Source organism: Neovison vison, chromosome 6, assembly GCF_020171115.1.
Source record: "Neovison vison isolate M4711 chromosome 6, ASM_NN_V1, whole genome shotgun sequence".
NCBI classification, from domain to species: Eukaryota; Metazoa; Chordata; class Mammalia; order Carnivora; family Mustelidae; genus Neogale; species Neogale vison.
Genome location: NC_058096.1, coordinates 143,785,074 through 143,812,412, shown reverse-complemented (window position 1 = coordinate 143,812,412; position 27,339 = coordinate 143,785,074). Strand labels below are relative to the sequence as shown.

Genomic DNA, 27,339 nt, shown 5'->3' with positions numbered 1-27,339 from the left:
ATTTTTTTCCATCTCTTCCCCTCATGGCCCCCAACTCTGCCTCCCAAATTTCCTCATATTAGAGAGATCATATGATAATTACCTTTCTCTGGTTGACTTATTCACTTAGCATAATACCCTCTAGTTCCAGCCCTCAATGCAAATGGCAAAATTACAGTTTGTTTGATGGCTGCATCCACTATGGATTTTTTTAAAGTATGCCAACATTAGTGAAAATAAAAATCAGGAAGCTCTAGATAATTCTAGGCAATCATAATCCCATCAAACATATTTTAAGAAGGTGGAATTTGCATATATGACAAAGCAAAGGGATAGAAAAATATATTCCACACAAATGAAAACCAAAAGAAAGTGACAGTACCTATACTTACTTCAGAAAAATAGACTTTAGGCAAAAACAAGAGATGAAAAGGCCATTATGTAATGAAAAGATGTCAATTCATTAAGAGGACATAACAATTGTAAATATATGTATCCAACGTTGAAATACCTAAATATATTCAGTAAATACTAATACTCTGAAAGGAGTAATAGGCAACAATACAGTAATAGGAGAGGAATTGAATACCATACTTTCAACAATGGATGATAATCCAGATAGAAAATCAATAAGGAAACATGGGACTTGAACCATCCTTTAGATCAAATGGATTTAACAGACATATACAGAACACACAACAGCAGCAGAATATACATTTTTCTCAAGAACATATGGAACATTCTCTAGAATAGACCATTTCTTAGATCACAAATCAAGTCTCAGCCCATTCACCCAAACTTAACCAACTAAAAGGATCAAATGGCTTATAATCAGAGTCAAATTTTACTTTTCCAAGCCAATCTGCATTTGGGAGTGTGTGTGTGGAATATAATTGGGTTTCAATTTCGCCCAAATAGGCATAACATGATGTATTAATAAAAACACATTCTTTCTAATTCGTAAGCTAAAGCTATATGGTTCTAAACAATCTAAGACTATGTGGTTCTCTAATATAATTCTGGCTAAAAATCCTATAGATTTTTGTTGTTACTGTAGAAATTTTGTAGATCTCCTCTAGGAAGGTGCAACTGCAATCTTTCATTGATGTCTTTTCCAGTAAACAAATCTCTAGGTTTTAATGTATGGGACCCATTGTCTTCTTTAGGAAGTGGATCTCAGAAAACTTTTTGGAAAGAATTAATTTGTATGGTATGAAATAAGTATTTGACTATTGCATTTTGTCTTACAATAATGAACCATGTCATAATTATTTAGGACAGGAAAAATAAGATGATGTCTCATTTCAAGAGGCAGTACTGCAGGTAGGAGTTTCCATCTAAGTAGGGCTCTATACAGTGTCAGCAATCAGGAATTTAAGAAGAGGCATTTTATGGAATCAAAAGAGAAATAGGTTCATAGTTGGAGCAAATTATAAACTAGTTTATAAATGAATTTCTAAGGCTAAATAGCAGTCAGTGAAGACCATTTCTAGATTTGAGCTGGAAACACCTTTAGATGGTGAAATGAAGATGGCAGTTTCAATCTGATGGGTTTTCCTGGTTTGCAGCTTTAATATCTGACGATATCAGAGTGTTCTAGTGAACTAAGTGACCTACATAGAGAGGTATAAAGATTGTGCACATATGATCTGTTGCGATGAAACCTCTGAAGTTTTGCATGTTTTCCTTGGTTTTTTTATTTTATTTTGCTTAACATTCCAAGTTCTCCCTCATTTGTATTGATTCAAGCTTTCACATAGGAAAGTCTTGGGGACTAGAAAAGCAGCAATCGTATCACACTACTTTAAGAACTTCAAGTTTCAAAAGCAAATTGTTTTTAAAGTTCTGACTTGAGTTAGATACAGGGATAAAAATAGCACACACTTGAAGTTTACATGGTCTACAAATGGTGGCAATATTTTTCTTTTCAGAGTAGTTCTGTTGGCATATATATATATATATATTAAACTTTTAAAAAGCTTATTATTTTCCAGTTTTAAATGTTTTTATGCGTGTCTTTTTAAAATTTTTTTTATTTTTTATTAACATATTACGTATTATTAGCCCCAGGGGTACAGGTCTGTGAATCGCCAGGTTTGTTGGTATATATTTTTAAAATACTCAAAAAGGCTCAACCTCAAGCAGTAATAACATAAGCAAAAGTGACTTAACTCTTAAATACTCACAAGAAACCTCTCTGTCCATACAAGTGAGAGAATGAACAAATTAACACTTTCACATGCATACATACATACAGATTTATTCATACAAGTAGCTAAAATCTGCTATTCCAGCACACATGTAGTTGTCTCCATTTAGCTAGTTAGGGCATGGAGAAAAGGGCAGTTTTGGTTTCAGTGATTCTAAGTCATAAGTGGAGGAGAAAATTGGAAATGTGTTTGAAGATTTGTAGCCAGATATAAGAGAACTCAAACTGAAAGAAGCAGAACTCACAGTCCAGTACAGTTTACAGGTTAATAACAAAACCTTAAAGACAATGAGAAGAAATAGAATCTGTAATGGGCACACTATAGTTTTCTGTTGAAAAACAATTTTTCTCTCTATAGTCACCCCATTTTTACCAAAGGCCATTACAGTAACACTGATTTGTTTGTAAAATAAGTCTAGTCTCATTAAATCTGGCCTGGTTATTTACACAAGTGCAGCAAGAATAGTGATTTTATGCACATTTAAAAATACTAACTTTCAGCTACAGTTTTGCTGATATCCAAGGGGTTTCACTGGCTCCATAAAGTCAACTTTAGTTTCTTAAAACTGGCTGGAATTAATCAATCTCAGATTAGGTTTGTTGTTATTGTCGTTGTTTTAAAATTTTATTTATTTATTTGAGAGTGAGAGAGCACACACAAGAAGAGAGAGGTCAGCGGGAGAAGCAGACTCCCTGCCAAGCAGGGATCCCTGTATGGGACTCCATCCCGGGACTCCAGGATCACGACAAGAGCCAAAGGCAGTCACTTATCCAACTGAGCCACCCAGGCACCCTCAGATTAGGTTTTTTTTTTGTTTTTTTTTTTTTTGTTTTTTTTTCAGATTAGGTTTTTTTAAAGTCTCTAGAGGCTAAGAAGTGCGAGAGTTCAGTGAGACCCAAACTGAATATACAAGTTCAAAGATAAAATCATTAAGAATTTTGGGACACCATGGTCATGATCCCAGAGTCCTGGGATTGAGTCTCACATTGGCTCCTTGCTCAGTGGCGAGTCTGCTTCTCCCTCTGCCCATCCCCCTGCTTGTGCTCTCCGACAGATAAAGAAATAAAATCTTAAAAGAAACATTAAGAATTTTGAAGAGAATAGAGAGCCCAGAAATAAACCCATGATAATATGGTTAATTAATCTTTGACAAAGGGAGCAAGAACATGCAATAGGAAAAAGACCATCTCTTCAACAAATGATGTTGGGAAAACTGGACAGCTACATACAAAAGAATGACGACTTTCTTATACCATACACAAAAATAAACAAAATAGATTAAAGACCTACATGTGAAACCTTAAACCATAAAAATCCTAGGAGAGAACACAGTGATTTCTCTAACATGGGCTGTAGCAGTATCTTTCTGGATATGTCTCCTGAGGAAAGAAAAACAAAAGCAAAAATAAACTACTGAGAGTATATCAAAATAAAATCTTCTGCACAGGGGCACCAGGGTGGCTCAGTGGGTTAAGCCTCTGCCTTCAGCTCAGGTCATGTTCTCAGGGTCCTGGTATTGAGTCCCACATCGGGCTCTCTGCTCCGCAGGAAGCCTGCTTCCTTCTCTCTCTCTGCTTGCCTCTCTATCCACTTATGATCTCTCTCTGTCAAATAAATAAAATCTTTAAAAAAAAATCTACACAATAAAGGAAACATCAACAAAACTAAATGATAACCCACTGAATGGGAGAAGATATTTGCAAATGACATATCTGGTAAAGGTTTAGTATGCAAAATATATAAAAAGAGTATACAACTCAGTACAAAAAAAATAATAATAACACAGTTAAAAAATGGGCAAAAGACAAGAAAAGATATTTCTCCAAAGAAGACATACACATGCCCAACAGACACATGAAAAGATGCTCAACATCATTCATCATTGGGGAAATGCAAATCAAAACTACAGTAAGTTATAACCTCATACCTGTCAGAGAGCTAAAATCAAAAACTCAAGAAGCAACAAGTCTTGGCAAGGACATGGAGAAGAAGGAACCCTTGTGCACTGTTGGTGGGAATGCAAACTGGTACAGCCACTGTAGAAAACAGTATGGAGAGATATGCATGGCTGGCTGTCAGTTAAGTGTCTGCCTTCAGCTCAGGTCATGGTCGGGGGTCCTGGGATTGAGCCCTGCCAGCGGGCTCCCTGCTCAACACAGAGCCCGCCTCTCCCTCTCCCTCTGCTGCTCCCCCTGCTTGCATTCACTTGTTCTCTATAAATAAAAGCTCTAAAAACAACAAACAAACAAAAACAGTGTGGCGATTCCTCAAAAAATTAAAAATAAAACTACCATATGATCTAGTAATTCCCAAGAATACAAAAATACTAATTTGAAAAGATATATACATCCCTATGTTTATTGTAGCATTATTAACAACAGCCAAATTATGGAAGCAATCCAAGTGTATATCTATAGATGATTGGATAAAGAGATAAATACACACACACACACACACACACACACACTGGACTATGACTCAGCCATAAAAAAAGAACGAAATTTTGTTATTTACATCAACATGGGTGGATCTACAGAGTGTAATGCTAAGTGAAATAAGCCAGTCAGAGAAAGACAAATGCTTCATGATTTCAATCATAATCATTTTTCAGTTTTAGAAACAATTGAAAAAAAACAAAAATAAATAAACCAAGAAACAGATTCAACTATAGAGAACAAATTGACAGATACCAGAGGGGAGGTGGGTAGAAGTATAGGTGAAACAGGTGAAGGGGATTAACAGTACACTTATCATGGTCAGGGCGCCTGGGTGGCTCAGTAGGTTAAAGCCTCTGCCTTCGGCTCAGGTCATGATCCTGGGGTCCTGGAATCAAGCCCCACATCAGGCTCTGTGCTCAGCAGGGACCCTGCTTCCACCTCTCTCTCTCTCTGCCTGCCTCTCTGCCTACTTGCTGTCAAATAAATAAAAAAATAAAATAAAAAAGAGTACACTTATCATGATGTATAGAATTGTTGAATCACTATATTGTACACATGAAACTAATATAACACTGTATGTTAACTATACTGGAATTAAATTTTTAAAAAAATTGTTAAAAATTCCATGATGGCAGAGGGTGGGTGGTGGGCCTGGGTGGCGCAGTCTGTTAAACATTGACTTTTAGTTTTGGCTCAGGCCATGATCTCAGGGTCATAAAACAGAGTCCCATGTCTGGCTCTGCACTAAGTGCAATGTCTGCTTGGGATTCTCGCTCCCTCTTCCTCTGCTCCTCCCCCAACCTCTCTCTCTCTCTTTCTAAGTAAATATATATATATATATATATACTTTTTTTTTTTTTAAGGAATTTCAAGATGGCAGCAGACCACTACACCAAGTATAAAGTCCTTCTGAGCACAGAGTCGCAGGCAGGTATAAAATATGTGTGTCATGGAAGCCATTTAGTGAACGTCCTGAACACAGCATGGCAATGAGGCAACAAGAGACACAGATGGACAGACATATTGCACATATTCTCATTTGTTCATATGCATGTTCCATTGTCTTATCAGACTTCACTTACAAATCACAAGCTCAAATATAAATTATTAAGCATTTCAAAAGGGCAAAAGCAGAACATTAAACCAAGTGCAAGGCTTTTCTGAGCGTAGGTCGCATGCTCATTAAGCCAGCCCTGTTCTTACTTTCTAATTCATAACTTCTGGCCTCAAGCAATAAAAAAAATTTTTAATTTAATTTGTGATCCTTTCTCCTATTATTTTTTTAATCTTCTCAAATGACTGTCAAATTTAATCATAAATATTCTAAACTGCAATTCTAAACTACAAAAGTGTTATCTTTTCAAATCAAACAAGCAAACAAATGGATCCACAATTTATATTATCTGTTAATTTTTCCTATATTAAATGTCTACTATAGTGGTGACCCATTAGAGTACTTAACCCTTCCAAATAAAGTTCATAAAATCACCTCCTTAATTGGTAGCTTCCCTTTTGATTTTCTTCCTATAACTAAACAAACTTAATGCTTAAGAGTTTCCACTTTGGGCTCTAGCAGTACTTAGTGCTACACTCAATTCCAGACTTCTTAAGTTAGAGACAAAGGAACGTACCCTTTCTGTATTCTTTCAGAACAGTGTTGAAAGGCAACATCACTTACCATATTAGGTACTTTCTTGTAAGGACTACTCTACTGCATGTATCTCGAGTCCATTTTATAAAAGTCACACATTAACTCATCATCATTGATGCTCGCTTCGGCAGCACATATTCTAACTCATCATCATTGTGTGTTCCATTAGAATAAGATTTCTTAACCAGGAATTACCAGAAAGCCTTGGAGAAGAGTAAGGGGAGTCATCAATGAAGGCCCCTATGTTGAGAGACCCAGAATTTTTCTAAAAAGAAAAGCATAGCTTTAGAAGATGTGTAAATGGGTTTATGATCCCCCACACCTTCAAAACTGTAAGTATTTCCTCACCGGATTCTCTTACTTTATAAAGCTTTAATGTATGAGATTAGTCAGTATAATTTGACATAATCCAGTATCTAATCCTGTTTTCCAAAGTTCTGGTGTCTCTAGTAATTTTATAAGCAGAACCAGACACTTTGATTCTACTTTTATATTTTTAGCATACAATTATTTTTTAAAAGATTTATTTATTTGTCAGAAAGAGAGAGCACATTCACAAGCAAGGGAAATGGCAGGCAGAGGGAGAAACAGGTTCCCACTGAGCAAGGAGCCTGATGCAGGACTTGGTCCCAGGACCTCATGACCTGAGCCGAAGGCAGACACTTAACTGACTGAGCCACCCAGGTGTCCCTTTAGGATACAATTAGACATACATTTCTAGCACTTAAAAGATTTTAAGTGTTGTCAAATATATTTGGATTATATCTTAACCCACAGTACTTCACACAATTCATCATTTTAAATAAAAACAAATGAAATCAATCTGAATTTCTAAGACTAAATATATTGTGATAATGACACTTGAAATTGTTTAGAAATTACTGAAACTATGGACTCTGAAAAACAACCTGAGGGTTTTGAAGGGGCGGGGGGATGAGAGGTTGGGGGAGCCAGGAGGTGGGTATTATGGAGGGCACATATTGCATGGAGCACTGGGTGTGATGCATAAATAATGAATTCTGTTACGCTGAAAAGAAATTTAAAAAAAAAGAAATTACTGAAAAACATGTTGTTTTCTTGAAATGAACTTAGTGTAAAAGGTCAGCCAAGAGGTCCTTATAAGGAATATCTATATCTGGTGACTTGGTGACCAGTATTCAGCAAAGTTGGCAAAACCCAGGAGAACACAGCAGCAAGTTCTGTGCAAGGCCCATTAGCTGGGGCACAACCAGAAGAAGATAATCAGTGAAGGTACTGTCACAGCAGTTGGAATCATCTACACTGATACCGCAGGAACAAAGTATGCAACATATGTCTGAAAATAAGACATTCCAATTTCTTTGCAGAGCAAAAATCTCCCATTTAATAAATTAATGACACCAGCCAAGATAGGCAGAATCAAGTGGTGCAGTGAGGTTAAGAAGCTACAGGACCTCATCAGTAGCTAACTGGTTTCTGAATGGAAAAAACCTTCTCCTGAACGTGTTGCCCTATGCTAAAATTCCAGAGAGCAACAGATAGGAAGATCCACAATGGAAACTGAATCCAGAACAATACAGTGGCTTTCAAAGGGTGGCAATTATCCAGCTCTGAAATAAGCCTCTGCATATTCCTAAGCAGGCTCAAACCCCTCAGCATGGAGCCCGAGGCTGGGGCTCTATCTTAGACCTTGAGATGTTGACCTAAATCAGAATCTAGAGTCCTCGACTTAACCAACTACAACACCCAAGTGCCCCAAGTCTCCACATATTCTTTAGATAAGTGAGTCCAGACATCTTTTGGACCACCTCAACTGATCTGCACAAACTGCAACTTCTTGGTTAAGATGCCTTGCAATGTTTATTTCTGCCTGCAGAGTTAGCCAGGATGTCACGGTGGTAGGCACATGACAGGGACACAGTCTGAAGCCGATGCAGGCCCACCTGGACAGACCTGAGGCGGTATGCACACCCAGTAGCAACTCCAATGTGCTCTGCACCTGTGCCAACCTTAACCGCTGCCAGGGCCCCCTGAGCCAACCACCCACACCAGCAGAGCAGAGTGATTAATGCCGCCAGTTGAGGTTTGCGCAAGCAATGGGCCCCAAACCCTGAGCTTCACTGTAAGGCAGTAGCCGCCACCACCTATAGCCAAGCCAGCACATCATACCTGCCCTGATCCTTTCTTCGTGATGCTTCTGCACATATAAACCACACTGCCTACAGTAGTAAACGAAGGACGAATGGAAGTGACCTGGCTCATAATACTGGGAGAACAAGTTATTGGCTAAAAACAGATGTTCTCATCTCTTCCACTCAAGCCAAGAAGATTTGAGGTGAGGCCTAGACAAGGATAAGGATGTAAATGTTAGTTATCTTAAAAACAAACAAACAGGGGCACCTGGGTGGCTCCACTGGTTGAGCAATTGCCTCCGCTCCGGTCATGATCCTGGGGTCCTGGGATCGGGTCCCATGTCGGGGTCCCATGTCGGGCTCCCTGCTCAGTGGGGAGCCTGCTTCTCCCTCTCCCTCTGCCTGCCTCCCTGCCTACTTGTGCTCTCTCTCTGTCAAATAAATACATAAAAATCTTTTAAAAATTTTAAAAACAAATAAACAGAACTTCAGGATGAATTGAATGCCTAAATTCAAAACAACTGCTTAGGTTTCATTTATTCTTTTATTGTCCCAGTGAATATCTATTAACAGCAAATTGCTAAAAAGATGCTGAATATTTAACTGTTAACAGTTACGTATAGTTCCTACCCTTATGCAAGTTGAATAAATGGGCAATGAATGACAAGTCAGTGCCACAAGGGGTACCAAAGGAAAAGTGCATGCATGGCACTAGGCTGTACAAGACAGGTTATTAAGGGGGCTTTGGGGACAGACAAGGCTTTCTGGAAGAACTCACCTCTACAATGAGACCTGCAGCATTAATAAGACTAGTGGGCCCGGGGGGAGGAAAGACTGCTCTTGACAAAATAGCATGGGCAAAAGTAGCAAGAAGAATTACAAGGAAATGAAAGAAAATTCAGAAGAGGTGAAACTAGAAACCAGATGGCTCTTTAAAGACCAAACATCTTTAGGAGATCAAACTCCATCTTAAATATAGTGGGGAGTCATATAAGAGTTTCATACGCCTGGTTGCTTTGTCCAAATATCACTCGAAGAACATAAGGGAGTGGGTCAGAGTAGGTACCGGTACACAGTTCACAGAAAGATATTAGGTATTTGGCTATATGGAAAACAGTGGGGTTTGGACGTGAACAAAATAATTAAAAGGCAGAAGTGACAGGATGGGTGACTGACAGGGCATGGAAAGGCTGAGGGGGAATAAAAAAATCAATAAGGAAAATTGCCCAGACTTCTGGCTCGATACTGTATGGATGCCAGTCCCATTTCCTGAGGGTTGAAGAGTCAGAAGTAGCCAGACAAAGAGGCTGGAGATGAATATTTCAGATATCTGGAACTTCCCTAACACCCCGTTAATCCAAAACGTGCTTCCTATTTTGGCTTTAATGGCCCTACCCGATGGCTCTGTGCAACAGGTCGATGGCTTGAGCGGGCAATCAATGAGCTTCTTCTCACACAAGAGGGAGCCCGCGAGTACAACATCAAAGTCGGGAAGCCGCAAGACTAAAGTTAACAGGAAGCTTCTGAACGCCCTAATATACCCACCCTTAAAGATCTCGCAGCGGCTCCACCCCTAAAAGCCAAAGACTTGCATAAAAGCGCCCTCGGGTCAGCGTGCGGACTAATGACTCCGCCCCCCTCCGCGGCACCGGGGAGAGGTACACGCCCGGATGAGGAGTCTCGGAGTGAGTCACGTGAGCTAGCAGAGTTCGGCGGGACTCCGCTGCGTCCCCCGGCGCACCGTCGTCTCACGTGACCGCCTGCAGCCAGCCAATGGGTGAGCGCGGTGGAGAATTTCGAATGTGGCCGCGTTAGCAGACTGGCGACAGGAGATAGAACCTAGACCCGGAGGGTCGGAATCGTGGCACACACCGGCTGGACCGCGTCGCGGAAGCTGGGAATGTGAGGAGGAGGGCGACAGCTGCGGCAGAAGTGGTGGTCAAGGTACTGTTTTGGACGTACCTGTGGGAGGAGGGTTTCCGGGCCCTCTTCCGGCAACACCTCCCTCTCCGACTTTACCCGGGCCCCCGAGAAAACGGCCACAGGTTTTTCAGGTGTGGAACAGGGGTGTTGTGGCCCTCTTCTTCCTTCAGAGGTCTCTCAGTCGTTCCAAGTTCGGTGTCCAAAAGCTCAGGCTGTGGAGTCAAATTGATCGGGTGCCTTTGTGTGTTCTTCTACCGGACTTGCGCCTTCCGACGCTCTGATTTCCTCTTTTATTAAATACTGGGATACCCTAACCTCCTGCCTTGCAGAATTTTGTGGATTAAGTTATGTGTGAAAGCATTTACAGTGTTAAAAGCTAGGCTTAATGTTAGGGCACACAAACCGGCAGCTGTTCTTTGTGCAGCACGATACCGTTGACCTTGTTTCGCTTCGATTATCCGGGAGAAGCTAGCCCTGATCATTGTCCTGCCTGGCTGCTTCAGCAGCACGAATGGTAAAAATTATGACGGAGATCCCATATTCCAGGTTCATCTGAATCCAGACCCTTTATCTGAATACAGACGGACTCTCATCTCGCACGGTGACCTGTTTTCATTAGTTCTCCCCACCAAACCGCCTGTTAACACCATTGGCCTAGACAGGGAACTTCTGATATGGCCAATTTCTTTTGTGATTTTAAGTTGGTTAAACGTGGTAACAAAAGTTTTTTAGGTAAGTCTTTACTAAACTAACTTGATCAATTACTTCATTTGTATGGCTCTCAAACATCTCCAGTGGAAACTTCAAAAGCTGCATTGTTTTATACAATTGTTTTATACAATGTTTTTATACATTGTTTTATACAATCCACTTAACATTAGTGCTTTAAAAAAAAATGTGCTTGCTCTACTAAAACCATCCCAGTACATGTTGTATCTACACTGTCAGAAAATAATGGGATCTATAATATCTATATTTAACACCCCCAGACACTGTTTCAAGGAAAATAAGGCCTGGAGAAAATATTCAAGAAAATGTAAGATTTAGTAAAATACTTGACTGAGAGGAGATGGAGCTGTCTTTTGTAATGTATATCTAGCTGTAGGAAACAAGAATTATTTTTGCAATTTTAAGATCTGCAAAGTGCAGTTTAGGAAAAAAGATGTTCATGAAAAGTAATTTGATATGCTTAGTAGTAGAATATTGAAGCAAATCTGATTTGCAGTATTGAAAGATTTAAGTATATTTATATATACTTATGTACTTATTTATATGCTCAGTAGCATTATGCCACTATGTGGCATACTTTTAACGTATGTAGAGCAATCATTATTTATTTAATGTTGTTTGATATATTCATGACTTAGTAGGAGCTAGCAGACCTGAGTTTTAAAAAAACTTTGAGAAAACTGGCATGTTCCCCTGCCTCAGTTCCTATTCTTTCTACCTCTATAATTGTTATAGTAGCCTATTAAAATTGCATATAGGGCTACATAGTTTTATGAAACCTCTGAAGATGACCTTGACTTTATTGAAACTGTGTGCTATATCTTGAGTATTGGGCTGAAAGAGTTAATCAAGTGACCTAATCTAATAAATTAATAATAAAGAGCAGAACTGGAAAACAAAGCCCACATATATGATTATCTCTGACTAATGCTGTAAGTCTAATAAACACTAAAACACTACATGTTGGTCATATGCATTGCCTGTAGGAAACATATAATAATATCAAAATAATAATAAGACTAAAATATATTATTTCCCATAATGCCTTTACAGTAAGCCTTCAATGAGTATTTGTTAAAGAATAAATAGTGGCATATTACAGAGGCTTTGGTTGAAAATGCATACTTATTAACGTTCCCTATAAAGTACCTGAAGAGGCTAATATTATGCCAAAATATTAATGAGATTTTAAAGCTGCAAAATCTAAGTTATTACCAAAATCTAAATCTAAATAGTATCATCTTCTATAAGCTAATTCTACAGTTACTGTGTCTATTTATTTAATTTGTTCTTTATGAACAACCTGTGTTCTCAATCTTATTTTATATTTGATGATATTATCTCTTAGGTAACTTAAATACTTTTTATTGTTTTAAATTCCTAGGCAGAAGATGGCCAAGGAAAGGTGCCTTAAAAAGTCCTTCCAAGACAGTCTTGAAGACATAAAGAAACGGATGAAAGAGAAAAGGAATAAAAATTTGGCAGAGATTGGCAAACGAAAATCTTTTATAACTGCACCTTGCCAAATCCAAGTAATCTGTAAGAGATTTTCATGTCCTTTTGCATTGCTTTTTACGTTTAGACTTAATACATAATAAAAAAAAATTTTTCCTCTTTTAGCCAACACTTCTACGCTGCTAAAAAACTACCAAGACAACAACAGAATGTTAGTTTTAGCTTTGGAAAATGAAAAATCCAAAGTGAGAGAAGCCCAAGATATCATCCTCCAACTGAGAAAAGAATGTTACTACCTCACATGTCAGCTATATGCATTGAAAGAAAAACTGACTCCACAACAAACAGAAGAAATTGCTCAGGTAATTTTATTACAAATGGTAAATTTCTTATGAAAAAATGTAATAGACATGAATTGGTAATTTAGATCAATTGTGTTATTTAAATTAATTACTTATAGCTTTGTTATTAGCAAATTGATCAAAACATCTCTTGTCAGTTAAGGAAACTTCAAGCACATACATGACGAGACTTGTGCTTATATAACTTGATTCTGAAATCAGGTAGCGAGACAAGGTATAGAAGAACTAGTTTAGCTTCTTGCACTGCTGGTCCCTTTGACTATTCACTTAAGTGAGTCAAAGATAGCGAAAGGTCTAAAAGTGGTACTTGATGTAGACAGTCCAGAAGTTTTAATCAGTGATTTAAATCTTAACCTATTCTATGTGGTTTTGTTACATCTACTGAGGTTTTATAAGAAGTACCTTAATTTGGGAGGGGGGTATTTAAGTGCTTTTGAAGAGTCAATTTTACTAATGGTTGGTTAAATAAGGAAAACTATACACTAACTGGGCATTAACAGAAACAGTTTACTTTCTTCCTGTTGGCCATCTATTTGCTCTGCTAGTGAAGACAGTTGTGTTGGCACTTAGGCCAGGAAACCAGAGAAGAAAACCAGACCATAGTGGAAGGGTATAGACTCAGGAAGTCATCTCACCCCGACAGGGGAGTCAGTGAAAGAGTTCTTGCTTCCCAGCAACTAAAGTGATTCCACATTTTTTCTGTGTATGATATAGAGAATGTATATACATATATATGCAATATATGCATGTGTAGTGTAGCAGAGAATTGTCTATAAAGATTCAATATAATTTCCTTCATGTGAGGGTTATTTTTTTAAAGATTTTATTTATTTTATTTTATTTATTTGACAGAGACACAGCAAGAGAGGGAACACAAGCAGAGGGGTAGGAGTGGGAGAGGGAGAAGCAGGCTTCCCACCAAGCAGGCAGCCCGATGCATGGCTCGATCCCTGGACCCTGGGATCGTGACCTGATTTGAAGGCGGATGCTTAAGGACTGAGCCACCCACGCGCCCCAAGGGTTAGATTTTATTTTTTTTTAAGGGTTAGATTATTTAAAAGGTGTTTTTTTTTCCTTCAGAATATAATTATTCCCTTTTTTTTTTTTTTTTCTTTTCCTTGTTTGGTCAACTAGTGAAGAAAAAAAATCCCTCCAAAGATATTTGACTCTTCCTTTTCCCTTTCCTAAGTTTTTGGTGGAATCATATATAGAATAGTGAAAAATGGGTACCTGATAAGATAATCACAAAAACTGTGGGCAAAAATTCTATTATTCCAGGCCTTTTGACATTTATCAATGATTTTTAAGTATTTATTAGAACGTATTAATTGCTGGGCAAAAGTGTTCTTAGCATTTAAAACATCAAAGTTCGTTTTCTGCCGTATACTCTCTCATCCATCATCTTATACTCGTGCTTCCATGCTTATCAATTTATGAGTGATAGAAAAGCTTAAAATGTTTTAATAAGAAAAATGTTTTTCTTGCCTGTCAATAGTTAACTTGGTTTATAAGGATTAATCCCAAAGTAGTTCCTAATAACCTTTTGTTACCTAAATTTTATAATGAATCTTTTAGTAACTTGTTATTAAATTATATTATTCTGGGGACACCTGGGTGGTTCAGTCAGTTAAGCATCTGTCTTTGGCTGAGGTCATTATCTCAGAGTCCTGGGATTGAGTCCCACATCAGGCTCCCTGCTCAATGGGAAGTCTGCTTCTCCCTCCGTGCTCATACACTGTCTCTCTCTCTCTCTTAAATAAATAATAAAATCTTTAAAAAAATAAAAATAAATTTGGGGCACCTGGGTGGCTCAGTGGGTGAAGGCCTCTGCGTCGGCTCAGGTCATGATCTCAGGGTCCTGGGATCGAGCCCTGCATCGGGCTCTCTGCTCAGCAGGGAGCCTGCTTCCCCCTCGTTCTCTCTGCCTGCCTCTCTGCCTACTTGTGATCTCTCTCTCTCTGTCAAATAAATAAATAAAATCTTTTAAAAATTTTTTTAAATTTTTAAAAATTAAAAAATAAAAATAAATTCTATAGTTAAATATTCTCCTTTGCCTTCAGTAATACTACTACTTAAATGTTAGAACGTTAACGTTTAGAACGTTAGCTATACTGAAAATAAATTGAAGACATTTAACAGGATTAAATTTCTAGTTGTTTTGTTTCTCTTGAACAATTTTAACCTGTCTTAATGTGTCAGCATCTTATATGTGCATCAAATTAAAAAAAACAACTGAACTAGATTAGAGTGATCTCTAAGGAATCTGTCTGGAAGTGAAAACCTTCCTAATACAAATCTACAAATCTGTCTGTGTCTGTGCTGTGTTTTTCATCTTCCCTCCTATCACAGTGGCAGAAGTGCCTCTGCCCCTATCGAAGTCTCTACATCAGATTCCCTTTTTCTCATTTCTAGGACTTTGCTCCTAGAAGTTTGTGCTCTTTCACCATGTATTTCCCTCTTGGCTAAATCATTCTAGCTATCACTCAAATGTGCTTTACTATCTCATACCTTAAAAGGAAAAGAAAATAAGTGAGAAAAAAAATAGGGATGCCTGGGTGGCCCAGCGGGTTAAAGCCTCTGCCTTCAGCTCAGGTCATGATCTCGGGGTCCTGGGATTGAACCCCACATCGGGCTCTCTGCTCAGTAGGGAACCTGCTTCCCCCTTTCTCTCTGCCTGCCTCTCTGACTACTTGTGATCTCTGACTGCCAAATGAATAAAAAAAATTTTTTTTTCTAAGATTTTTTATTTCTTCATGTAACAGAGGGATCACAAATAGGCAGAGAGGCAGGCAGGGGGGGTGGGAGTAGACTCCCTGCTGTGCAGAGAGCCTAATGTGGGGCTTGATCCCAGGACCCCAAGACCATGACCTGAGCTGAAGGCAGAGGATTAACCCACTGAGCCACCCAGGCGCCCCTAAATAAAATTTTTTTTAAAAGAAAAGAAAAAAGAAAATAAATGAAACCTCTCCTGGTTTCATATCCCTCTACTCATTTCTCTGCTTCCCTTCACAGCAGAACTTTAGCAGAGAGGACAGTGTGCTTACTGTCTTCACTTCCCCAGCTTCCATTTACATTTGAACTTACTTTTACCTGGCTTTTATCCCCATGGTTCTATGGTCACTCTGCCAGGTGCCACAACCCCCATTTTTAGTGGCCAAATTTATTGGTCACTTCTTTCTTCTTGACCTTGAAAAAAAAAACCCTTTGATTTCTTAGCTTTCTTACTATCATACTCTCCTGGTTGTCCTGCCTTTCTGACTGTTCCGGGTCAGCTTCTTACTTCTTTTCTTTACTTTCAAATGTCAATTGTTCTAGACCCATACTCCCATGGCTTTAAATGTGATCTGTCTGCTGATGACTTCCAAATTTATAACTTAGCACACACACACAAAACTACTATTTGATATATCTACTTAAATACTTATAAAGGATCTTAAACATGCTTTGTACAAAGTACAACTCTATTTTTTCCTCTCCCAAAGATTGTATACTTCTGCCTCTGTCAGTGAGTCTTATCTCATAAAATAATCTACTCATTTGCTCAAAACCAAAGAGGCTTCCCTCTCCCTTACTGTCCCCACCTCTACCCCTCTTCAATCCAGCACACTTTATCCTCTTAACACCTTCCACTGGGCTTCACCTTTGTAGCCCTAGGACTAGTGTCCTAGGGCTAGGACTAGTGTCCTAGGGCTACAAAGACATAGGCATGTCTTGCTAGATCTATTATAATGACTTCCCAACTCCTCCTGCTCTTGGCCCCAATTCAGTCCATGTTTCACACAGTGACCAGACTGATCTTTTTAAAATGTAGATCATTTTACTTTCTTTCTTACTATTTATGTGACTTCCCATCACACTTACACTAAAATTCAAACTCATGACTCCCAAGGCTTCATTATGTGGTCTCTGTGCACACACCCCCTACTGTTCTCACTATGAGAAAGGTCATAGGTGACTCCAGCCACAATGGCCTTTCTTTTCAAAGACTTTATTTATTTATTTGACAGAGAGAAAGTGAAAGCAGGAACACAAGCAGAGGGAATGGGAGAGGGAAAGCAGGCTTTCCACAAAGCAGGGAGGCTTGATCCCAGGACCCTGGGAGCGTGACCTGAGCCGAAGGCAGACGCTTAATGACCGAACCACCCAGGTCCCCTGGCCTTTCTTTTCTAAATACAGCAAGGTTTTTTCTACACCATGACTTCTGTATTTGCTGTTTCTATCACTTTTTCTTTCCCTGCTCTTTCAATGGCTAGCTCCTTTGCATTCTTTAAATTTTAGATGAAAGTCACCCTAAGAGAACCCCTCCAATCTCAAGTACTCTATCACTTCAGCTCTGAGTATTTCCTTCATAGCATTTACAATGTCTGAAATTACTTACATATCTCTTTTCTTTTGTTTTAAATTTTTCTCTCCCTACCCTAGAATATAAGAGGGTTGGACCTAAATCTATTGTTAAATTGCTATACATCTAGTTCCTAGAACAGAGCCTGGAACCATATAGAGTGCTCATACGTTTTTATTATTAAATAAATGAAGGCTTTGTTATGAGTATTTCAATTGTACCACTGTTTTCTTTATTTTAATATATTAACAGAACCAGGAAATATGTCCTTCTGGAATGGACTCCAAAAGTGACAACATCTCTGGGGATTTATTTGTGAAGAATATACCGTTAGTATCAGATTTCATTATTATGATTACTAATATCAAGAAAGATTTAATTTTATGATGGATTTACCAAAGAAAATTTGCATAGTATAGATTCTTGTGTTTAGAGTCTGATGTTTTCTGTACTAAAAATGCATTAAAATAATATGATACATATTGTTAAATATAGCCAAGCCAAAACTTTCTTATACTTATTTTATTGATGTCTAAGAATAAGCTAGTTATTTAAATATATCTGAACTTCTTCACTTATATTTTTCTTATGTCATGTTTTTATTCTAAGATGGATTGGTTATTCACATGAATAACCAGTACTACACATAGTCTGGTTTAGAAACAAAACATAATAAAACATCATGTTTAACACAGCTATCACATCGCTTCTCGGCTTTTTGGCTAAGATCAAGTGTAACACAGCTATCACCTGTCTTGTTAATCCATGTCATTCCTAAATACAGTCAGACCACCCAATATACCCTCCTCCCCTTCTCTTAGATCAAGTATACTTTGCTTATAAATTATTGAGATATAATTACATAAAGTAAAATGCACAGATCTTAACTGCACAGTTTGATGAGTCTGACTAATATATACACCTGTGGAGCCAAAATCTCCATTATGATATAGAGCACTGCTGTCACTCTAGCTGGGCTTTCTCAGTTTCAGCATTATTAACATTTTAGGCCAGATCATTCTTTGTTGTGGAAGGCTATCCTAAGCATTGTGAGACATTTGGCAGGATCCTTGGCCTCTACCACTAAATGTCAGTGGCACTTCCCTCCCCCGGTTATGAGAACAAAAATAACTTGACAGTGCCACCTAACCTTATAATTATCCCTAACTAGAATCTTTGCCTTAAGGCATCACCTATCCCTTTCAAGTCTTTCCCCTTCTCTTCACAAAAATAATCACTAAGATGATTTCTATCCCCGTATTAATTTTAATCATGAATAGTTGAAAATAGTTGAACTGTAAGATCTAACAAAATATCTATGTAATGGTGAAAAAGTAAGATGGAGTACTTGACTTTTTATAAGATTCCTCAAATTGTTAGTTACCATAACTCTGTTACCTAAACCTATATTTAATTTTCAATGTCTAGAGAGAAAAATTCTCTATAGGAAATAAAAAATAAAATTAGGATGAAACAGCCAGTAATAGTATTAAAGCATAAAGAAAGTTGTTTCATGAGCCAAAGAGGGACAATATTTTTAAACAAATAGGTTAACTTCAAAGAGGTCAGTAGTTAGGCACCATAAAAACATATACTACCAAGAAAAAAAAAGATCACAGCTCGACTAATGATGAAGCAGGCTGATAAAGAGTTGAGTAATCAAATTGCATTTCTGTGATATATTTTGTAAGTCAGTTCCAACTGACTGTTTCTCCACGTAAATGAAATTATGAGTTATGGCATGTCTTCATTGATAAGGTAGTTCTTCCAGTAGAAGTTAAATGTCAGTTGTAACAAACCAGCCTCCATATAAGCCTCCATATATTTTTGTTTGTTTGTTTTCTTTGATACTGAACAGATATACTGATTTCGAATAGAATTATGAAATACTAAAGAAAGAGAAAAACAATTTTAAGAAAATCTTAAATTTGTTTTTATTATATAATTATAAAATAAATTTCTATTTCTCTTTGGCTAGACAAGTTCCTCTTCAGGAAGCTCACCTTCCAGGACAAGGAGAATCATTCCAAACAGAAGGTAATTTAAGTGAAAATCTAAAAATAATATTAGGGAAACAGATCTTTGTGAACAAGTAAAAATTAAATTTCTCTAATATTTTTTAACTTTTTAAATTTGCTCATCTGGATTTTTTCTGCTTAAAGCAAATCTATTTTACATGAAATAATAAGTTTTAAAATACATTCATTTATTTTGCCAAATCTATAATCAGCTATAAATGGCTGCAATTTACTGAGCCCTACTATGAAGCTATTATGTATATAGCTACTATGTATACCAGTGGCTACTATGTGTTAGCCATTTTACATACATTATAACACTTGACCCTCACAACAACCTTGGAGTGTAAGTGCAATTGGTCCCATTTTATATAGACTCAAAGAAGTAAATAATCTCACAAGAAGTGGCCCAAATGGTAAAAGCCTAGTGTTTAAACTCAAAGCTGACCTCGAAAGCCATGCCATTCTTTCTACTTCTAAACTGACATGTCCCTGCTCTCAAATATCAATCCTTTCTACTTGAACTAAGCTTTGAAGAAGGGATAGCATTTGAATAAAGAGGACCAAATATCCTCACTTTTCCTAAAAATACAGATTATATTTCTTACCTAAAGGGCTTTGCAATTACCCCAATCTTACTAATTTTTCAAGGAACACCTTAGCTCCCACTTTCTCAAGTGTGCTTGTCCTACTTTAAAATATGAGGTTCTTTCCAACTGAATCCTATACACATAAATACATATAGCTTACTAGTTTTTCTTTAAACCTTTAAATCAGGGATGCAGAAAACCTTCAGTTAGAATATTTTCAAAAGTTACGTAAGGTTCTTTCACAGGTCAGATAGAAGCCATCAATTGATCATTGCTAAGTAAATAAATGGCAATATTAAGTTCCTCAGATTTGTATTTACTTAGACAAGTGTGGAGAAGCTACAGAATGACTTTTCATTTATTCCATTTTTAATTTTGAGTTCTAAGATTGCTAAAATTAAAACTTCCATAAAGTAAAACTATTTTTCTCATTTTTTAAAAAATTCTCAGAGCAAATACCTATTTCTGAAGATAGACTGGGATTTGATTGGGATTCAGAAGAAGATAAATCTGCTGATAATGTCTTACCTAGAACTGTATCTGTTCGTCGAAGTTTAAAGAAACATTTTAACAATCTATCTCATTTCAATACCATGGATGATTTTGAAACCAGTCATTTCTCAGTGCAGCCCTTTGAATCTGAAAGAATTAGATGTGCAGACCCACTAGTAAACATGAATATACCTGAAAACATAGAACAAAGTGTTTGTCAATGGAATAAGAATCAAACTAACTTATCACTAAAGCTGATTGACCCAGGAACACCTGCTAAAGCAAAAGAAAACATTTTAGAATATAAATTTGAACAAACTGAAAGCAAGCATAGAAGTGCACAAGGAAGAAAAGAAAAAGAGAAAAGAAAAGCTAACAGAAGGAGAAAATCAAAATCTGTACCGAAGTATAAAGGGGGCAAAAGTGAAAATAAAAAAACTGTTTCCAAAAAAATGTTGGACGAATCTGTCACTTCCAGTGATGCTTACAATTTTAATTTGGAAGAGGGTATTCATATCACACCTTTCCGCCAAAAAGTGAGCAATGATTCTAACAGAGAAGAAAACAACAATGAATTTGAAGTGAGCGTCTGTGAATCAAGTGGTTCAGGAGATGATTCCGATGACCTCTATTTGCCCACTTGCAAGTACAGTCAAGATGTCTCTAGTGAATCAGATAGGAGTCCAGTCACCAGGTATCGACCTAGAAGAGCACTAAAATATAGGAATGAAAATGAGATCGTGGATTCTAAGCTTACAAAAACTCCTATCAGTAAGTGATCTACTTGTTTGCCTGCATTTTTAATGTTTATAATAAATGATCACTCCTGATGCTTATATGCTATACTTACCATCTGTTTCTCTGGGGGAGGTTAGAGACTTGCCATCTGTCTCTGGGGGAAGTTACAGTCTGATTAAACAATCGGGGCCTGGGGTGGAAATCACAATTGTATGACTATGACCTACTCTAAGCTAATTTAAATCTTCTTTAAGAACAAATACTAGTTACAGAGAAAGCGTTTTTACTTTTAGTAAATGAAGCCTTCCAATGTAACCAAAAACCTTTGGTGGAGTTCAGTTGAATTAAAATACCTTCTATATACTCACTTGAAACAGGCTCTTGAAAACAAAATCAAATTTGAATCCAGTGACCTGTCATTTTAATGACTTTCCTTCATATTCAATTTGACAGGAACCATGATTTTAAATTGATTCATTCTAGTTAATGAAAGGTGGCCAAACACTAGACCAAACTTTTTTTTTTTTTTCAGTATGGACTAAGTATTCTTCTCTAAGACATTTGTAAGACATCTAAAAACTTTGGCTTAGAAAATCTTGCTTTTATTAGTAAGATCAAACGTAGAAATGGTTCAAAAGTTGATAATAGAGCCTCCATCTGTCCAGAGAGTCTCATCTGGGGAATTTAGTTAGTGTGGTAAAACTAATGCATATGGTCAGATTGTAGCATTCCCAAAACATTGTCATGCTATTTCATTTGATACTCAGAAAAACTCTATGAAGGGGCACCTGGGTGGCTTAGTGGGTTAAGTGTCTGCCTTTGGCCCAGGTCATGATCCCAGAGTCCTGGGATCAAGCCCCTCATCACACTCCCTGCTCAGTGGGGAGCCTGCTTCTCTCCCCCTGCTTATGCTCTCTCTGTCAGATGAATAAAAAAATAAAATCTTGAAAAAACAAAAGAAAAACTCTATGATGTGTAGGTACCACCATGTTTATATTGTTTTTAAGGAAACTTAAAACCTAAAAAATTTAAATTACTTTCCAAGGTCAACCTCTGCAGCCGTGGTAGTATGCAAATGTGTTGTTGTTGTTTTTTTTTAATATGCTATCATAGTGTTACAAAATCAAGCAAAATTGGCCAAATGTTGATAATTGTTGAAGTGTGGTAACTGGGGTTTCATTATATTGTTGTGTCCAAATTTGTGTATCCTTGAAATTTTACACAGTGAATTTAAAAAAAAAAAAAAACTACACTCTAATATAGTGTCACTCAGAGTTTAGTCCCCAGATCACTAGCATCAATTAAGTGAAACTACTTTTTTTTTTTAAGATTTTATGTATTTGTTAGAGAAAGAGCATAAGCAGGGGGAGTGGCAGGCAGAGGGAGAAGCAGGCTCCAGCTGAGCAAGGAGGCCCTTGCAGGACTCTATCCCAGGGTCCTGGGATCATGACCTGAGCTCAAGGCAGGACCTTAACACTGATCCACCCAGGTGCCCCTTAGGTGAAACTTCTTAAAAATGCAGAATCTCGGGCCATACCCTTGATTCAGAATCTGCATCTTTTTAACAGTTTCCCTGGGGTATTTGTATATACGTAAATTTTAAGAAGCATTGTTCCAGAATATAGCAACTGATCTGATGTTGCTTAGCCATACTCTCCAAGCTAAAAGTTGGAATAATTAGTATAGTACAGTAAACTTATGTGGGGACAAAAAGAGGCATTATTTGAAACCTAGATAACCCTGGAGAAAATGGTTGCTAAATATAGGCATTTTACAGTTACAGTTTGACTTCAAAAAACAATTTGCCTTTTAAAGCTGTGTGAAGAGATTGTCTTGCATTGTCCTTCTGTGTGCTGGGTACCTGTCACTCAATATAGATCTGTCTCCAAAGTAGAATAATTTGGATGCTTATGATAGGAAAAACATGGGTAACTTTTTAACATATTAGCTTTACCAGAGGGAACCCCTTTCCTGTTGATCTCCACAGAGGCTATGGTGTAGAATTCTCATTTATTTAATAAAGTGAATTTAAGTGGCTTTTTAAGACTATAGGAAGGCACTTCATAAATTTCGGTATTGAAAAAGGTGGAGGCCTTGAAGATTCAACAGAGCAAGGTGAAACTAAAATGAAATTCCATAATTTAATTCATTATGCCCATATTATCATTGAAGAATTAAAATTTTTTAAAGAATTTAAAGTTTTAGTAACTTATATCAGTTCTTCACATCTACAGTAATATTTCAGTTGTATCTGGGATGAAAAAATGACTGAGTTAAAGATCTGTATTATATAATTATATATATATATTTTATATGTAAAATGCTGGATTTGTATGTGTTTAGGATATGTAATTGCACACAATTATAGTTCGTGTTTTTTTCTTTCATTTGGAACCATATTCCGTAAAAATTGTTTTTGTAGGTGAACTACCTAAAACTCACCACTCACCTCATTTTAGCCTGAAGGATATCACCAACGTCCCCTTGCATCCTGCGGTAAAAATCAGAAAACTTTCTCTTTCTCCAAAAAAGAAAGAGAGCCCAGGAGTCTCTCTGCCTAAGCGCAGGTGTGCAGTCAGTATGAATTATAAAGAGCCCACGCTAGCTTCGTAAGTATTTGATTTGTGGGAACCCACCTTTAATGATACATGTGGGGGGAGTAAGGTTTGGAGCTTTGTTAAAGAACGAGTCTTGTTGGGGCAGCTGGGTGGCTCAGTGGGTTAAATAAAGCCTTTGCCTTTGGCTTGGGTCATGATCCCAGGGTCCTGGGATCGAGCCCCACATCCAGCTCTCTGCTCAGCGGGGAGCCTGCTTCCCCCTCTCTCTCTGCCTGCCTCTCTGCCTACTTGTGACTTCTGTCAAATAAATAAAATCTTAAAAAAAAAAAGAGTCTTGTTGAGATATAAAGTTCTAATTAAAAACTGAAGTGGGGGGCTGCCTGGGTGGCTCAGTGGGTTAAGCCTCTGCCTGCGGCTCAGGTCGTGATCTCAGGGTTCTGGGATCGAGTCCCGCATCGGGCTTTCTGCTAGGCGGGGAGCCTGCTCCTTCCTCTCTCTCTCTCTACTTGTGATCTCTCTCTGTCAAATAAATAAAATCTTTAAAAAAAAAAAACCAAAAAACTGAAGTGGGAATACTAGAACTGGCATGTTTTACAATAACTATATTGAAGAGTGAGTTAGTATTGGGATGCTTATAATTATGTCTAAGAATTATTTTTACTCTTATAGGAAACTGAGAAGAGGAGACCCTTTTACAGATTTGTGTTTCTTAAATTCTCCGATTTTCAAACAGAAAAAGGATTCCAGACGCAGTTCTAAAAAAAGAAGTATGAAGCAAATACAGTGATGGATGCTGTTTGTTGGATGATGTTAAAATTCATCCCATTACACCTCCTTTTATCACTCCAAGAGAGAATCTCTAAGATAGTACATAATAGGGTTGAACTCTTGCCATGGAATATTCTTTGAACTCTAGATCACGAAAATTCTTCAAAACTATACTTCAAATGTGATGCTTTTTTTCATACCATTAATAAATTTGGTTTATTTTTTCTTTTAAATATAAATAACTGAACTTAAGCCCTATTTCTTAAACTGCCTAAAACTCTTAATTTTACTCATAATGTATCTTCTGCAGAAATTTTAGAAATGAATAATCAAATTAAGATGTTTTAATTACAAGCTTTTGGTGCCCTTTTTTTTTTTCCTTAAGTGGAAAATACTAGAATGAATGATTTTTGAAGATAGGCCAAGGATCTTTTGAAACTCTATATAATATTTGAATAAAATAAATCCTTGGCATGCATAGTAGGGTATACCCTAAGATGTTTGTGGATCCCTTATATCACTCTTATATTTAAAATTTCAAATAAAATGTGAGATCATTATTAAAGAATTAATGGTTGCTTAGGCTCAGGGACTAGGTAAGTGACTAGCTCTGAATACCAAACTCTGTGTATACATTTTTCAGTGGTAACTCAGCAAAATCACAAATTATGTCTTGGACTTTCAGGATAGTTCTCTAATTAGTGGTAACCATGTTGGGGTTAATGCAGATAAAGAACATTTCCATCACCACAGAAAACTATTGGGTGATCACAAATTTGATGTTTTTGTACTTTTAATATTTCTGTATTCTTGCTGTAGCGTTTATCCATAGACCATTTTGCTTTATATTTTAACATTTTTCATGAATGTTATAGTGTATATATTTTTTTGCAACTGACTTTTAACTCACCATTGTTTTTGAGATTTATCCATGTTGGCAGATGTAGATTATTTTCATCGTTGTACAGTATTTTATTAATAAATAAACTAGACATTCTTTTGAGATAGTTTGCTTCCACTTTTTTCATTATTACAAGTTAGTGCTGCGGTGAATATTCTACATTCTTGCACACATGTGAGTAAGTTTCCATGGAGCTGATACCTGGAAGGGGAGTTGCTCTCTAAAGTGGTTATACCAATTCTGACACGAGAAATGTTATCACTCTCCTCTCAGCAACCTGTTTAAGTTCCAGTTTCCCCACACAATATCACATTGTATCACTGGACATTGAAATTACCTAAGGCAATTAATGTGAAGTGGTTTCTCTTTGTTTTAATTATTTATGAGATTTTATCTGAGTTAATTACTTCTGAGAATTCAAATGTTTATTGGTCACTCATTCCTTCTATAAATTGCATATTGTGTACTTTGCCCACTTTTTTTTTTTTTTTTAAGATTTATTTATTCATTTGACAGATCACAAGTAGGCAGAGAGGCAGGCAGATAGAGAGGAGGAAGCAGGCTCCCTGCTGAGCAGAGAGCCCGATATGGGCCTTGATCCCAGTACCATGGGATCATGACCCGAGCTGAAAGCAGACTTTGCCCACTTTTCAACCAGAATATCTTTTTCTTAACAGAATGGGCTCTTTATATATTCTGGATAGTATGCCTTGTCTTTATTTACATGGGTTATAACTATTGGTTTCTACTTTATTCTTACCTTTTTTTTTAATGATGTTTGGGAGTTTTAAATACCAGTGTCCTCTATCACCTTTTCCCTTTTCTCTTCTCTAAAACTTGGTACTTTCTCTTTTTCACTTGAGTCTTTAAACTGTTAGGTATTTTGTCAAACAGGGATCTGATTTTATTTCATTTTCCATGAAAATAGCCTACCATTTCAGCACTATTCAGACTAATCTATCTGCTGTCTTTGACATACACTGAGGTTTCTATTGGTTTATTTGTCTAGCAATGAGCTGGTTACTGTATAGTCACATTTTTTTGTTGTAGTATAGTGGTAAAATATTTATCATTTTGATCATTTTTAAGTGTATAGTTCAGTAGCATTACATACATTCACATTTTTTTTTAAAGATTTTATTATTTATTTGAGAGAGAGAGACAGTGAGAGAGAACATGAGCGAGGAGAAGGTCAGAGGGAGAAGCAGACTCCCCATGGAGCTGGGAGCCCGATGCGGGACTCGATCCCGGGACTCCAGGATCACGCCCTGAGCCGAAGGCAGTCGTCCAACCAACTGCGCCACCCAGGCGTCCCTACATTCACATTTTTGTGCAGTCAACCTTTTCATCATCCCAAACTGAAATCCTACACCCATTAAGCAGTAACTATCCATTTACTCCACCCCCCCATCCCCTGGTAACTACTATTCTATTTTCTGTCTCTATGAATTTGACTATTCCACGTACCTCATATAAATGGAATCACACATTAATTTTTCTTTTGTGTGTGGCTTATTTCATTTATCCATGTCTGCACCTAACAGAATTTCATTCCTTTTCAAGTATTCAAGTGCTAGAATACAGAATAGTATTCTATTGGGTATATGTACCACATTTTGTTTATCAGTAGACATCTGGGTCATTTCTACTTTCTGTATATATGCTAATACAAAGATCTATTTGAGGGGCGCCTGGGTGATTCAGTAGGTTAAGCATCTTCCCTCAACTTAGGTCATGATCCCAGGGTCCTGGGATGGATCTCTGCATCCAGCTCCCTGCTTATCAGGAAGCCTGCTTCTCCCTCTCCCATTCCCCCTGCTTGTCTTCCCTCTCTCACTGTGTCTCTGTCAAATAACTCTTTAAGAAAAAAACCTATTTGAGTTTCTGCTTTTAATTTTTAAATATACATCCAGAAGTGGAATTGATAATAGTAATTCTATATTTTGATGAGCCTACATACTGTGTTCTAGAGTGGCTGCACCATTTTATATTCCAACCAGGAGTACAAAGGGTTCCAGTTTTTCCATTTCCTTGCTAATACTTGTTTTGTAGGGTTTTTCCATAATACCTATCC

The 27,339-nt window shown here is 37.3% G+C and overlaps 1 protein-coding gene and 1 pseudogene across 3 annotated transcripts; one reads left to right on the top strand and one right to left on the bottom strand.

The window, feature by feature from the left end:
- Positions 1-7,332: 7,332 nt before the first annotated feature.
- On the bottom strand, positions 7,333-8,127 carry LOC122910150 (annotated as a pseudogene).
- Positions 8,128-10,176: 2,049 nt separating this feature from the next.
- On the top strand, positions 10,177-25,363 carry SGO1 (shugoshin 1). Of its 3 annotated transcripts, XM_044252537.1 has the most exons (9): positions 10,177-10,333; positions 10,859-11,044; positions 12,426-12,580; positions 12,662-12,858; positions 17,453-17,529; positions 19,179-19,237; positions 20,259-21,071; positions 23,461-23,647; positions 24,266-25,363. In XM_044252537.1, the coding sequence occupies exons 3-9, from the start codon at positions 12,433-12,435 to the stop codon at positions 24,381-24,383; spliced, it is 1,599 nt and encodes a 532-aa protein (XP_044108472.1). In that variant the 5' UTR covers positions 10,177-10,333; positions 10,859-11,044; positions 12,426-12,432; the 3' UTR covers positions 24,384-25,363. The 3 variants fall into 3 exon arrangements, with proteins under 3 accessions (XP_044108472.1, XP_044108471.1, XP_044108473.1); XM_044252536.1 differs by lacking the exon at positions 10,859-11,044; XM_044252538.1 differs by lacking the exons at positions 10,177-10,333; positions 10,859-11,044 and adding an exon at positions 10,423-10,443.
- The last annotated feature ends 1,976 nt before the right edge of the window (positions 25,364-27,339 follow it).